Here is a 16,476-nt window from a genome sequence, read left to right on the forward strand (position 1 = left end):
CACTTGAGACAATTTCCTTGTCTGTCCAATCACACTTGATCAATAAAGAATTCTCCTCTTCTCTTCTCTTCTCTTCTCTTCCTTTCTCTTCTCTCCTCTCCTCTCCTCTCCTCCTTGCCCCTTCCCCACCCTATTCTACTCTTCTTCCTTATTCTATTCTAGGCTAGGCTAGGCTCTACTCTTCTCTTCTTCCTCATTCTGTTCTGTTCTATTCTGTTCTATTCTATTCTACTCTACTCTACTTCCTCATTCTGTTCTGTTCTGTTCTATTCTACACTACTCTACTCTATTCTATTCTACTCTTCTTCCTCATTCTGTTCTGTTCTATTCTACTCTACTCTACTCTTCTTACTCGTTCTGTTCTATTCTGTTCTACTCTATTCTATTCTACTCTACTCTTCTTACTCGTTCTGTTCTGTTCTATTCTACACTACTCTACTCTATTCTATTCTACTCTACTCTTCTTACTCGTTCTGTTCTATTCTGTTCTACTCTATTCTATTCTACTCTACTCTTCTTACTCGTTCTGTTCTGTTCTATTCTACACTACTCTACTCTATTCTATTCTACTCTACTCTTCTTACTCGTTCTGTTCTATTCTGTTCTACTCTATTCTATTCTACTCTACTCTTCTTACTCGTTCTGTTCTGTTCTATTCTACACTACTCTACTCTACTCTATTCTATTCTACTCTATTCTTCTTACTCGTTCTGTTCTATTCTGTTCTACACTACTCTATTCTATTCTATTCTATTCTACTCTTCTTCCTCATTCTGTTCTATTCTGTTCTACACTACTCTATTCTACTCTACTCTTCTTACTCATTCTGTTCTATTCTACTCTATTCTATTCTATTCTACTCTTCTTCCTCATTCTGTTCTGTTCCATTCTATTCTGTTCTACTCTATTCTATTCTATTCTACTCTACTCTTCTTCCTCATTCTGTTCTGTTCAATTCTGTTCTACTCTATTCTATTCTATTCTACTCTATTCTTCTTCCTCATTCTGTTCTGTTCTATTCTATTCTACTCTACTCTTCTTCCTCATTCTGTTCTGTTCTATTCTACTCTACTCTACTCTTCTTACTCGTTCTGTTCTATTCTGTTCTACTCTATTCTATTCTACTCTACTTTTCTTACTCGTTCTGTTCTATTCTACACTACTCTACTCTATTCTATTCTACTCTACTCTTCTTACTCGTTCTGTTCTATTCTGTTCTACTCTATTCTATTCTACTCTACTCTTCTTACTCGTTCTGTTCTGTTCTATTCTACACTACTCTACTCTACTCTATTCTATTCTACTCTATTCTTCTTACTAGTTCTGTTCTATTCTGTTCTACACTACTCTATTCTATTCTATTCTATTCTATTCTACTCTTCTTCCTCATTCTGTTCTATTCTGTTCTACACTACTCTATTCTACTCTACTCTTCTTACTCATTCTGTTCTATTCTACTCTATTCTATTCTACTCTACTCTTCTTCCTCATTCTGTTCTGTTCCATTCTATTCTGTTCTACTCTATTCTATTCTATTCTGCTCTACTCTTCTTCCTCATTCTGTTCTGTTCTATTCTGTTCTACTCTATTCTATTCTACTCTATTCTTCTTCCTCATTCTGTTCTGTTCTATTCTGTTCTACTCTATTCTACTCTACTCTTCTTCCTCATTCTGTTCTATTCAATTCTGTTCTACTCTATTCTATTCTATTCTACTCTATTCTTCTTCCTCATTCTGTTCTATTCTATTCTATTCTACTCTACTCTTCTTCCTCATTCTGTTCTGTTCTACTCTACTCTACTCTACTCTATTCTACTCTACTCTTCTTCCTCATTCTGTTCTATTCAATTCTATTCGACTCGACTCTACTCGTCTTCCTCATTCTATTTGGTTCGGTTCTACTCTACTCTATTCTACTCTACAATACTGGTCATCCCTCACCATTCTCTATGCTGACTAAGGCTGATGGAAGATGCCATCTCAAATATTTAAAATGTTCCAGAGTAGGCTTCCTTGGTTAGGATAAAATAAACATTAATTCTCGATCCTGTTCGTTCAACATTCGTAACCCCCAACAATTGTTCACGGTCATTACGTTGAATCCTTTAATTCTATGATCGCATACTCTTTCTTCCCACAGGGTCCCTGCCTCATTCAGTGGCCAGGATGGACGATGTTCAGAGAATGGGTAGCTATTCTGAGACTCTACCTATCCTGCTTTCTCTCTCTCTGATATTCCTCAGCCTCCTATTAATCATGGTGTGGCAGAGATCCTGTGGCCAAGGACTAGATGTGGTCATCGGTCACACCAATTGTGCCAGAAAAACCAACATAGGCTAATTAGAAACATGGAAACATAGAAGACTGACGGCAGAAAAAGACCTCATGGTCCATCTAGTCTGCCCTTATACTACGTATTTCCTGTATTTTATCTTACAATGGATCTATGTTTATCCCAGGCATGTTTAAATTCAGTTACTGTGGATTTACCAACCACGTCTGCTGGAAGTTTGTTCCAAGCATCTACTATTCTTTCAGTAAAATAATATTTTCTCATGTTGCTTTTGATCTTTCCCCCAACTAACTTCAGATTGTGTCCCCTTGTTCTTGTGTTCACTTTCCTATTAAAAACACTTCCCTCCTGAACCTTATTTAACCCTTTAACATATTTAAATGTTTCGATCATGTCCCCCCTTTTCCTTCTGTCCTCCAGACTATACAGATTGAGTTCATGAAGTCTTTCCTGATACATTTTATTGCTTACGACCTTCCACCATTCTTGTAGCCCGTCTTTGGACCCGTCCAATTTTGTCAATATCTTTTTGTAGGTGAGGTCTCCAGAACTGAACACAGTATTCCAAATGTGGTCTCACCAGCACTCTATATAAGGGGATCACAATCTCCCTCTTCCTGTTTGTTATACCTCTAGCTATGCAGCCAAGCATCCTACTTGCTTTTCCTACCGCCCGACCCCACTGCTCACCCATTTTGAGACTGTCAGAAATCACTACCCCTAAATCCTTCTCTTCTGAAGTTTTTGTTAACACAGAACTGCCAATGCAATACTCAGATTGAGGATTCCTTTTCCCCAAGTGCATTATTTTACATTTGGAAACATTAAACTGCAGTTTCCATTGCTTTGACCATTTATCTAGTAAAGCTAAATCATTTACCATATTACAGACCCCTCCAGGAATATCAACCCCATTGCACACTTTAGAGTCATTGGCAAATAATTATCTTCAAATTTCGATCTTGCAGGTTTCAGCCGGACAAAGTTTAGTCCGGCTTCCGTTTTCTTTTCCTATCCCTTATTTCCTTGGCTACGGAAGATTGCTGGTTTCCTCGTTGGCACGATAGAATGAATCACCCGGTAACTCCAATTTCTGAATCTGTCTCTGGACCTCTTTATTTGCTTCTCCAGGCTCTGACCTTCTCTTATTCCCTGTCACTTTTCATTATCTGATCTATCTTTGGCCTGCAAAAGGGTCGGCTGATGTCTTTATTGTGGAGAAGACATAGTGCATGTATCATCTCGGTTCCTCAAGTCGCCTGTCTCCTTGGGTAACTTACTCTCATTTATTCAGTTCTCTTCGACATCCTGTTGCCATTTTTCCCCCCCAGTCGGTTGTGGACAAATTGCATTCTTTTTTATATAATTTCTCCAGTTCTCCATTTCTTGGGTAGTGCAACTTTATTCTCTATCTCCATTCCCTCCCCACTCTGGGGCCAGGCAGAGGTGACATTTTATTGTTATTATTATTTATTAGATTTGTATGCCGGTATAGATAGATAGATAGATAGATAGATAGATAGATAGATAGATAGATAGATAGATAGATAGATAGATAGATAGATAGATTTTTTTATTGGCCAAGTGTGATTGGACACACAAGGAATTTGTCTTGGTGCCTATGCTCTCAGCGTACATAAAAGAAAATATACATTTGTCAAGAATCATGTGGTATGACACTTAATGATTGTCATAGGGGTCAAATAAGCAATGAAGAAGCAATATTAATAAAAATCTTAGGATATAAGCAACAAGTTACAGTCATACAGTCAACATGGGAGGAAATGGGTGATAGGAATGATGAGAAAAACTAGTAGAATAGAAGTGCAGATTTAGTAGAAAGTCTGACAGTGTTGAGGGAAGTATTTGTTTAGTAGAGTGATGGCGTTCGGAAAAAAACTGTTCTTGTGTCTAGTTGCCTTGGTGTGCAGTGCTCTGTAGCGATGTTTTGAGGGTAGGAGTTGAAACAATTTGTGTCCAGGATGTGAGGGGTCAGTAAATATTTTCCCCACCCTCTTTTTGACTCGTGCAGTATACAGGTCCTCAATGGAAGGCAGGTTGGCATAGATTTGCTGGTAAGAACATAAGAACCTAAGAAGAGCCAGGCTGAATCAGGCCAAAGCCCATTGTGTCCAGCATTCTGTGTCACACAGTGGCCCACCAATTGTCCATGGGGATCTTGAGTAGAAAGAGAAGGCAAAACCCTCCCTTTCCCTTAACCCCCAACAAATGGGACTCAAGGGAACCCTGCCTGCCTCAACCAACATAGAGGCGGCACTTGGACATCCGTTTCAATAACCACTGATACACATGGCATCCATGAATCTGTCTAATCCTGCCTTGAAGCTCTCCAGACTGACAGCTGCCTCTTCTGGAAGTGAATTCCATAAACCAAGGACCCTCTGGGTGAAGAAATATTTCCCTTTATTTGTCCTCGCTTTCTTACCTATGAGCTTTAGGAAGTGCCCACTCTTCCGAGGATTGTGTGATAGAGAAAATAATTTTTCTCTATCCACCTTTTCTATCCCATGCATGATTTTATACCCTTCGATCAAGTCACCCCTTAAACGCCGTCTTTCAAGGCTGAAGAGACCAAGGCGTTGCAACCTGGTTTCTTAAGGGAGGGGCTTCGTTTCCTTGATCATACTTGTTGCCCTTTTTTGCACATTTTCCAGTTCCATTATATCCAGTTCCATTATATTCGTTCTCTGGACTACTCAAAACTTCTGCTACCGGTTCTCCAGAATCTGTCAGAACCTGCTGGATTCCACCCCTGAACTAAGATGATCTAAAGGCCTGGAGAGTCAAACATAGGAAGAACAGGTGCAGGATTTGGGTTTGGCTGGTAGCTAAAGAAAAGAAGTATGTTCTGCCCCAGCATTAAGGGTGACATGATAGCAGTGTTCCAGTATTTGAGGGGCTACCACAAAGAAGAGGGGGTCAAGCTATTCTCCAAAGCACTTGAGGGTAGAACAAGAAGTAATGGGTGGAAACTAATCAAAGAGAGAAGTAACTTAGAACTATGGAGAAACTTCCTAATAGTGAGGACCATTAACCAGTGGAATGACTTGCCTTCAGAAGTTGTGAGTGAAGTTTTAAGAAGAGACCACACAGTCACTTATCTGAAATTGTATAGGTCAGTGATGCCGAACCTAGGGCACGGGTGCCACAGGTGGCAGGTGGAGCCATATCTACTGACACGTGAGCCGTTGTCCTATCTCAGCTCCAACGTGCATGTGTGTCCCAGCCAGCTAATTTTTGGCTTGCACAGAGGCTCAGGGAAGGCGTTTTGGGCTTCCAGAGAGCCTCGGGGAGGATGGGGAGGGGTTTTTTTTAGAATAGAATAGAATTTTATTGGCCAAGTGTGATTGGACACACAAGGAATTTGTCTTGGTGCATATACTCTCAGTGTACATAAAAGACAAGATACATTTGTCAAGAATCATGTGGTACAACACTTAATGATTGTCATAGGGGTCAAATAAGCAATGAAGAAGCAATATTAATAAAAATCTTAGGATATAAGCAACAAGTTACAGTCAACATGGAAGGAAATGGGTGATAGGAATGATGAGAAAAACTAGTAGAATAGAAGTGCAGATTTAGTAGAAAGTCTGATAGTGTTGAGGGAATTATTTGTTTAGTAGAGTGATGGCATTCGGAAAAAAACTGTTCTTGTGTCTAGTTGTCTTGGTGTGCAGTGCTCTGTAGCGACGTTTTGAGGGTAGGAGTTGAAACAGTTTGTGTCCAGGATGTGAGGGGTCAGTAAATATTTTCCCCGCCCTCTTTTTGATTCGTGCAGTATACAGGTCCTCAATGGAAGGCAGGTTGGCAGCAATTGCTTTTTCTGCAGTTCTGATTGTCCTCTGAAGTCTGTGTCAGTCCTGTTGTGTTGCAGCACCAAACCAGACGGTTATAGAGGTGCAGATGACAGACTAAATGATTCCTCTGTAGAACTGTATCAGCAGCTCCTTGGGCAGTTTGAGCTTCCTGAGCTGGCGCAGAAAGAACATTCTTTGTTGTGCTTTTTTGATGATGTTTTTGATGTTAGGTGACCATTTTAGGTCTTGAGATATGATAGAACCTAGAAATTTGAAGGTTTCTACTGTTGATATTGTGTTGTCTAGTATTGTGAGAGGTGGAAGGGTTTCTCCTAAAGTCTACCACCTTTTCTACGGTTTTGAGTGTGTTCAGTTCTAGATTGTTCTGGTCACACCACAAGGATAGTTGTTCAACTTCCCATCATTGTCTCAAATGAGTCCGATCATTGTTGTATCATCTGCAAACCTCTGTAATTTAACAGATGGATCGTTTGAGATGAAGTCATTAGTGTATAGAGAGAAGAGAAGTGGTGAGAGTACACAGCCTTGGGGGGCACCTGTGCTAATTGTACACGTATCTGATCTGATTTTTCCTAGCTTCACCTGCTGCTTCCTGTCTGTTAGGGAAGCCTTTGGATCCTGGAGAGGGTGAAACACGACCCTACTGGGCCCACCAGAAGTTGGGAAACAGGCTGTTTCCGGCCTCCAGAGGGCCTCCAGAGTGCAGGGGAAGCTGTTTTCGCCCTCCCTAGGCATTGGATTATGGGTGTGGGCACTTGTGCATGCGCGATAGCATGCATGCATGCTCTTTCGGCACCCAAGGAAAAAAAGGTTCACCATCACTGGTATAGGTTCTCTGGCTTGAGCAGGGGGCTGGACTAGATGACCTCCAAGGTCCCTTCCAGCTCTTTACTATTCTAACTATCTAAATCCAATTCGGTTTATATAAAGTTCTGTATGCTTCTTTATCGGTGTTGATTAACGTAGCAGAATGTGAAAATGAATTGCTAACCCTGCTGTTGCCCAAATTGTAATTTAATGCAAACCGCAATTGAGTTATAGCCCTGCGAGGGTTTTGAAGAAGAATGGACGTGTCATATGCCAACAATGTATTACATTTTATTGTGTTTTCATATTAAGGCGTCGAATGTTCTTGTCTCGCTTAATATGCCGCCTCTGCGCTTGCATAATGAGATCAAACAAGAGATGAGGAAGGGAGCAGCAATATTTATTCAGAAAAATCCATCTCCCACCCTCTGACACCACTTACCACTTTTTATGGTGATAGAAATGAATTTATGGCCAAATTTAATTTTCCAACCTGTTGGTGTTTTTTTTTATAAAAAAAAAACATGTTTCCTCCTATCCAATACTTTTTTAAAAAAGTTGCAAAATAAAACAAATGGCATTTTGGTACATTTGACATCACTCAGTATAGTTAATAAAGTCTGCAGCGGTGATTGGAGGTTATGGTTTTTAAAAATGTCAAGACAAGGGCCACAATGATGTGGTCCAATCAGTTTTCTACAGAATCAATCTATCTATCTAGTGAATCTATCTGTCTGATTATCTATCTATCTATCTATCTATCTATCTATCTATCTATCTATCATGTATCTATCTATCTATCTATCTATCTAGTGAATCTATCTATCTATTTATCTATCTATCTAGTGAATCTATCTATCTATCTATCTATCTATCTAGTGAATCTATCTATCTATCTATCTATCTATCTAGTGAATCTATCTATCTATCTATCTATCTAGTGAATCTATCTATCTATCTATCTATCTATCTATCTATCTATCTATCTATCTATCTATCTATCTATCTTTGATCATTCCCCCAACTAACTTCAGAAGGGGACACAATCTGAAGTTAGTTGGGGGAATGATCAAAGGCAACATGAGAAAATATTATTTTATTTTACTGAAAGAGTAGTAGATCCTTGGAACAAACTTCCAGCACATGTGGTTGGTAAATCCACAGTAACTGAATTTAAACATGCCTGGGATAAACATATATCCATTGTAAGATAAAATACAGGAAATAGTATAAGGGCAGACTAGATGGACCATGAGATCTTTTTCTGCCGTCAGTCTTCTATGTTTCTTTCTTTCTATCTATCTATCTATCTATCTATCTATCTATCTATCTATCTATCTATCTATCTATCTATCATCTAATCTATCATCCATCCATCCATCCATCCATCCATCTATGCATCTATCTCTATCATCTCTATGATATCTATGTTAATACCCACTACATCATTTAAACAAATTGATAGGATTCTGTGGAAGTTTTTTAAAACTCAGATTTTGTATGAAGAAGGGGTTTTTAACTTCCTGGCATTTCAGCTTTATCGTTAGTTTACGTTACTTTTGGGAATTTAAATCAAAACAAAACAAAATAAAAAGTATCTATATCTACCTACCTACCTATCTATCTGTATCTATCCATCTATCCATCTATCATATGTCCACTGAGATCCTTTGGCACTGCGCCCAGCGTGCCAAGTACCACTGGGACCACTTTCACTGGCTTATGCCAGAGTCGTTGCAGCTCGATTTTCAGATCTTCGTATTTCACTAATTTCTCTAGCTGCTTCTCCTCAATTCTTCTGTCTCATGGGATTGCGATGTCGATGATCCATACTTTCTTTTTCTCCACAATCAGGATGTCTTGTGTGTTATGTTTCAAAATTCGGTCATTACAAATCTAATAAATTATTACTATTATTATTATTATTATTATTATTATTATTATTATTAATTTATTATTACTATTGCTACTACTAATTATCAGTCTGATCAGAAATCAGATCCTTTGGTTCAGAGTTTTCATCCATATAAACTTTTAGATGTCATGTACCTGGGGTGTTTTCTTACAAACCCATAGAGGTGAAGAAGAGCCTCAGAATTTATATCCAGGAATTGTGTTCTTAAAATGAATGGTTCCGAACATTATACAATTCAGTTTGGCCTACAGTGTCCCTATTCCTCAAGAGCCTCGGTTTTTAGAATATCATTGCGGTTATGTTATCGGCTCCAAATATACAGCCTCTCTAGTCTATCTTTCTCCTTAAACTTACCATCGCTCCAAATCTGTAGGGAACCATGAGCCTTTAAAATATGGCCTTTTATACCCAAACAATCAAACTTGCTACTAGCTCTCAGTCCCAAAGACACACACACATACAAAAATATTACACCAATACTTTCAGGAGCTGTCAGTGAGCAAAGAATTTCCTGGACAAAACTTCTAAATTAATATTTCCATTACGCACGCCATCAGCCTTTTGAAAGATTATCTTTCTGACTTGATCGCTGACCTCCTGTAGCCGGGGCTCTGAACTGCTGTATTAGTCATGATGGAATTGTTCGGTGAAATCTCCAATTCATTTCATGCTGTGACAGCCAGACGGTTAAGAAAAACGCACAGCCGAACATGCTGTGTCAGTTCGCAGGAGGGTTTCGTAACGGCCGAGACGCAATTCCACATCTGCTGTTGATGAATTCTTTGCAAACACCCGTTTTATAAGCAGATGATTCCTGAAACGGACTGCCGGACAAAAGAATGAGTGTTGGTGGTGATAGATGCTAGTCCAACCCCCTCCTGCCACCCATCTTCTTAAAAACTTCCAGTATTGGAGCATTCACAATATTATTATTTATTATTTAATAACAACAACAATGTCATGTGATGAAGGGAAGCCGGTGGAGCGGTGGCAACTGCTGAGATGGCTCCACCGGCTTCCCTTCATCACGTGACGTTCCCGGCGCTGCTGCTCCTCGAAGGGAAGCCGCTGCTGTCGCCACCGCTGCCGCCGGGAAGGAGAAAGTTGGTGCACAAGATGAAGCACTGAGGAAAGGAGCCCCCTGAAGCTGCCGGTATTGCAGCCGCCCCCAGCCTTCCTGCAGCTTGGAGAGGTTAGACTATAGAGACTGGGAGGCTGTTAAGCGGGCGGTAACATTTTGGATAACAAACAAAATTTTCTGTGGTTGTTCAGTATCTGAATTTTTGTTCAGATACCGAAGCAAATTTTTGCCGAAAATTTTGTTCGGTATCCGAAATGTACGAGAACCAAAGTGTTCGAGAACCAAGGTACCACTGTATTTAAAATTAACTGAATATCAAGAACATTCATCTATAAAAATCATAAGCTAATGTTTCAATAGCTATCCCCTATACCAGTGATGGCAAACCTATGGCACGGGTGCCACAGGCAACACATAGAGCCATATCTACTGGCACGCGAGCTATTGCCCTAGCTCTGCTCCAACTTGCATGTATGTACCAGCCAGCTGATTTTTGGCTTGCACAGAGGCTCTGGGAGGATGTTTTCGGCTTTCAGAGAGCCTCCGGGGAGATGGGGGAGGGCGTTTTTACCCTCCTCTGGTTCCAAGGAAGCCTTTGGAACCTGGAAAGAGCGAAACATGAGCCCACTGGGCCCACCAGAAGTTGGGAAACAGGCCGTTTCTGGCCTCCAGAGGTCCTCCAGGGGTGGGGGAAGTTGTTTTCACCCTCCCCAGGCATTGACTTATGGGTGTGGGCACTCGCGCATGCGCGATAGCGTGCAGACATGCTCTTTCGGCACCCAAGGGAAAAAAGGTTTGCCATCACTCTCCTATACAATTAAAATGCTTAGATCTGGCCTATTGGGACGCCCTGGTAGTGAAGGACCAGCTAGTGGTGGGCTCAGAGGATTACTAGAGGCCATTGCAGCCAAAAACAGCCTTAGTGGGCCACCTACAGTCTCTCTAGACTCCATTTTCACTGGCAGAGTGCTGCAAGAGGCTGTTGTGGCTGAAAATGGCGCCTCGACAAGTGACATTGAGGTGGCCATGCCCATCCTGGCCATGCCCTCCTAGCCCCGCCCACAGCCCCCTTAGGTCAAACACAACTTGCCTACGGGACCGCCTTCTGCCTCATAAATCCCTGTGGGCGGTTAGGTCCCACAGAGTTGGCCTTGTCCAGGTCCCGTCAACCAATGTCATTTGACGGGGCCTAGGGGAAGAGCCTTCTATGTGGGGGCCCCAACCCTCTGGAATCAGCTGCCCCCAGAGATTCGTACTGCCCCCACCCTCCTCGCCTTCCGCAAGAGTCTTAAGACTCATCTATGTCGCCAGGCTTGGGGCAATTAGACCTTGCCCCTCTGACCAATAAATGTGATGTATGGTGTAATTGGACTGTCTGACTGCGTGTTATACAGTGATACCTCGTCTTACAAACGCCTCATCATACAAACTTTTTGAGATACAAACCCAGGTTTTAAGATTTTTTTGCCTCTTCTTACAAACTATTTTCACCTTACAAACCCACCCCCGCCAATGGGATTCCCTGCCTCCGGACTTCCGTTGCCAGCGAAGCACCCGTTTTTGCGCTGCTGGGATTCCCCTGAGGGGACTCCATGGGAAACCCCACCTCCGAACTTCAGTGAAATCGCAGCATCGCAAAAACACAGAGGTCCGAAGGTGGGGTTTCGAGGACTTCAGTGTTTTTGCGATGCTGCAATTTCACTGATGCTCCCTTCGCTGGGAAACCCCACCTCTGGACTTCCATTGCCAGCGAAGCGCTTGTTTTTGCGATGCTGGGATTCCCCTGCTTGGATTCCCCTGCAGCATTGCAAAAACACACAAGTCCGGAGGTGGGGTTTCCCATGGAGGGGAGGGGCGGCATACAAATCCAAATAATAAATAAATAAATAAATAAATAAATCCCAGCAGCACAAAAACGGGCGCTTCCGCTGGCAAAAGGGGTGAATTTTGGGCTTGCACGCGTTAATCGCTTTTCCATTGATTTCTATGGGAAACATTGTTTCGTCTTACAAACATTTCACCTTAAGAACCTCGTCCCGGAACCAATTAAGTTCTTAGGACAAGGTATCACTGTATACGGTTTTAGTTGCTACTTTTAATATATTAGATTTGTTCTATATGCTTTGTTTTATACTTCTTCTGTGAGCCGCCCCGAGTTTTCTAATAAATTGAATTGAATTGAATTGAACTGTACTGTGGACCTCAGTTGAATCGAGTTTGACGCCCCTCCTGTGTTTTTTTTTAAATGTGTAAAGTACCCGACGCTACTTAAGGCCTTGCGAACTTTCAGATCCGCCCAAAGTTTTTTTGAGGTTAGTTAGAAATTTGCCACTCGTTGAGCGCGGCGGTAAACACGGGTATCATTTCACCATTTTAAATTGCAGAATGGTATCTCTTAACGGTTATAAGTGATGGGGCATCTGTTCCAATTAAGCAGTTCTAATTGCCAGTCAACATTAGGCTAAATGGGTTTCCTGGGACATATCCCCATAAAGCAGCAATCCGGATTTTGTTAGCTCATTTCAACACATTTACTTTATGGAATCCATGCATACTAATCGAAACATTATAAATCCTGTCTTTAAAAACTTAATTTGGCCAGTTTTCACCCTATCTGCAAATCAACTGCCTTTATAATATGAAGAACCATGCAGTCAATGAGGCTATAAGGAAATTTACAGTATATGATTGGATGTCCCAAGCAAAACCAGATATAGGGAGTAACAGAGTTGGAAGGGACCTTGTAGATCATCTAGCCCAACCCCCTGCCCTGCGTAGGAGACCCTACGCCATTTCTGACAGATGGCAGTCCAGTTCTTGAAAGCCTCCAGTGATAGAGGTCCCACAACGTCTGAAGGCAACTAGACTTCTGGACTTCAACTCCCAGAATTCTCCAGCCAGCTTTGCTATGCTATGTATAGCTATGCTATGCTGGCTGGAGAATTCTGGGAGTTGGAGTGCACATGTTTTTAAGTTGCCATGTTTTGGGAACCACTGCTCCCCAGGCTCCAGAGCAGGGGTCCTCAAACCTGGCAATTTTAAGACTCGTGGACTTCAACTCCCAGAATTCTCCAGCCATCTATCTATCTATCTATCTATCTATCTATCTATCTATCTATCTATCTATCTATCTATCTAATTTATCTATTTTATTTATTTTATTTATTTATTTTATTTATTTTATTTATTTTATTTATTTTATTTATTTTATTTATTTTATTTATTTTATTTATTTTATTAGATTTGTATGCCGCCCCTCTCCGTAGACTCGGGGCGGCTCACAGCAATAATAAACAATATATAACAAATCTAATAATTTAAAAGAAACACTAAAAGCTCCATTATTAAAAGCAAGCATACACACAAGCATACCATACATAAACTGTATAGGCCCGGGGGAGATGTTTCAATTCCCCCATGCCTGACAAAAAAGGTGGGTTTTAAGGAGTTTACGAAAGGCGAGGAGGGTGGGGGCAGTTCTAATCTCTGGGGGGAGCTGGTTCCAGAGGGTGGGGCCACCACAGAGAAGGCTCTTCCCCTGGGCCCTGCCAAACGGCATTGTTTAGTTGATGGGACCCGGAGAAGGCCAACTCTGTGGGACCTAATCGGTCGCTGGGATTCATGCGGCAGAAGGCGGTCCCGGAGATATTCTGGTCCAATGCTATGTATTCTGGGAGTTGAAGTCCACCAGTCTTAACATTGCCAAGTTTGAGGACCTCTGCCCCAGTCGCTTCAAAAGAGGCGAAACCCCTTATTTTTGAACTGAGTCCAGAAATGAACTGATCCTTACCTCTCTGATGTCTTTAGGTGGGAGATATCTGGAGCAATCATCGGCAACGAATGTGGGACCCTGGAATCGGGTTCTTCTGCTGTGTTCCTCAGAGAAGGAGAAAGAAAGCTATGCACTCCATACATGGACATGACAGGTTATGGAAATCTGAGGTTTTATTTCAGCATGGGTAAGTAGGTGCCCATTAATCTTTCTTAATCATGTGCACATTATTTCATATTTCCCTACAGTATATTGGATGATGAGTCAATCTCCCACTTGTTTCTCCACGCTAAAAGGGGTAAAAGGACAGAGGTGGGTTTCAGCAGGTTCTGATCGGTTCTGGAGAACCGGTAGTGGAAATTTTGAATAGTTTGGAGAACCGGTAAACACCACCTCTGACTGGCCCCACCTCCATCTATTCTCTACTTCCCTCCTGAACCTTATTTAATGCTTTAACATATTTAAATGTTTCAATCACGTCCCCCCTTCCCTTCTGTCCTCCAGACTATACAGATGGAGTTCATGAGGCCTTTCCTGATAAGTTATACAGTGATACCTCGTCTTACAAACGCCTCGTGATACAAACTTTTCAAGATACAAACCCGGGGTTTAAGATTTTTTTGACTCTTCTTACAAACTATTTTCACCTTACAAACCCACCGCTGCCGCTGGGAAGCCCCGCCTCTGGACTTCCGTTGCCAGCAAAGCACCCATTTTTGCGCTGCTGGGATTCCACTGAGGCTCCCCTCCATGGGAAACCTCACCCCCGGACTTCCGTGTTTTTGTGATGCTGCAGGGGAATACCAGCAGGGGAATACCAGCAGCACAAAAATGGGTGCTTCGCTGGCAAAGGAAGTCCGGAGGTGGGGTTTCCCAGCGAGGGGAGCCCCAGTGAAATCGCAGCATCACAAAAATACAGAGGTCCGGAGGTGGGGTTTCGAGGACTTTGGTGTTTTTGCAATGCTGCAATTTCACTGATGCTTCCTTCGCTGGGTAACCCCACCTCCGGACTTCCATTGCCAGCGAAGCGCTCGTTTTTGCAATTCTGTGATTCTCCTGCTGGGATTCCCCTGCAGCATCACAAAAACACAGAAGTCCGGAAATGGTGTTTCCCATGGAGGGGAGCCTCAGGGGAATCCCAGCAGTGCAAAAATGGGTGCTTCGGCTGGCAAAAGGGGTGAATTTTGGGCTTGCACGCATTAATCGCTTTTTCATTGATTCCTATGGGAAACAATGTTTCATCTTACAAACTTTTCACCTTAAGAACCTCGTCCCGGAACCAATTAAGTTTGTAAGACAAGGTATCACTGTATACTGCTTCATAGTATAGCCCTCTCTAAGCGTTTTTTACAGAATCCGCCTATTGCCCCCAACAATCTCAACAATCTCAACAGGCTCAAACCCTGACAAGATGGAGTGGCTGTGGGTCTTGCCTCCAAGGACAATTCCATCTGTCCGTCCATTACCCTGGGGGGGATTACTGACCCCCTCGGAGAGGGTCCACAACTTGGGTGTCCCCCTCGATCCACAGCTAACATTAGAGAAACATCTTTCAGCTGTGGCGAGGGGGAAGTTTGCCCAGGTTTGCCTGGTGCACCAGTTGCGGCCCTATTTGGACCGGGAGTCACTGCTCACAGTCACTCATGCCCTCATCACCTTGAGGTTCAACTACTGCAACGCTCTCTACATGGGGCTTCCTTTGAAAAGTATTCGGAAACTTCAGATCATGCAAAATGCGGCCGCAAGAGCAATCATGGGCTTTCCCAGATATGCTCATGTCTTGTCACCACTCCGTGGCTTGCACTGGCTGCCGATCAGTTTCCAGTCACAATTCAAAGTGTTGGTTATGACTTATAAAGCCCTACATGCATCAGACCAGAATATCTTCGGGACCGCCTTCTGCCGTACGAATCCCAACAACCAATTAGTTCCCACAGAGTTGGCCTTCTTTAAGTCCCATTGACTAAACAATGCCATCTGGCAGGACCCAGGGGAAGAGCCTTCTCTGTGGCGGCCCCGGGCCTCTGGAATCAACTCCCCCCAGAGATTAGGACTGCCCCCACCCTCCTTGCCTTTCGAAAGCTCCTAAAAACCCACCTATGTCGCCAGGCATGGGGAAACTGATACACCCCTTAGCTACTATGTTTTTTTATGTATGGTTCGTTAAGTTGTGTGATTGTTTTTATAAGAAGGGTTTTAAATTGCTTTTAACATTAGATTTGTACATTGTGTTTTGCTGTTGTGAGCCGCTCCAAGTTTTTGGAGAGGGGCGGCATACAAATCTAATAAATTATTATTATTATTATTATTATTAATAATAATAATAATAATAATAATTGTTGTTGTTGTTTTGTTGTTGTTGTTGTTGTTGTTGTTGTTGTTGTTATTATTATTATTATTATTATTATTATTATTATTATTATTATTATTATTCTGGGTCCTCATTTTACCCACCTCGGAAGGATGGAAAGCTGAATCAACCTTGAGCCGGTGGTGAGATTTGAACTGCTGAACTACAGCTAGGCAGTTAGCTGAAGTAGCCTGCAGTGTTGCACTCTAACCAGTTTGAGATGGAGACAATACAGACTCATCCCCCAAAGCCTGCATGTGTCTTCAACAGTGAATGGACATAGGGTAGAAAGACATCCTATAGCCAAAAAGGCTCCACGCCCATTTGCATCACTCAGGAAACCCTGAGGACACAGATAAACCTCTATGTGGCCTCAGGATCTCTCTAAAAGGATGCAAATGATGAGCTGTCTACAA

The 16,476-nt window shown here is 42.1% G+C and overlaps 1 protein-coding gene across 2 annotated transcripts in view; it reads left to right on the plus strand.

The window, feature by feature from the left end:
• The window catches only part of RELN (reelin), a 522,908-nt gene that overhangs the window by 325,756 nt on the left and 180,676 nt on the right, over positions 1-16,476 (plus strand). For both annotated transcript variants that reach the window (XM_070755186.1, XM_070755185.1), the window contains one exon: positions 13,746-13,897. In XM_070755186.1, the coding sequence (XP_070611287.1) occupies positions 13,746-13,897 (152 nt within the window). The remainder of the gene's footprint in view (positions 1-13,745; positions 13,898-16,476) is intronic.

Source organism: Erythrolamprus reginae, chromosome 6 (genome assembly GCF_031021105.1).
Source record: "Erythrolamprus reginae isolate rEryReg1 chromosome 6, rEryReg1.hap1, whole genome shotgun sequence".
Classification (NCBI taxonomy): domain Eukaryota; kingdom Metazoa; phylum Chordata; class Lepidosauria; order Squamata; family Dipsadidae; genus Erythrolamprus; species Erythrolamprus reginae.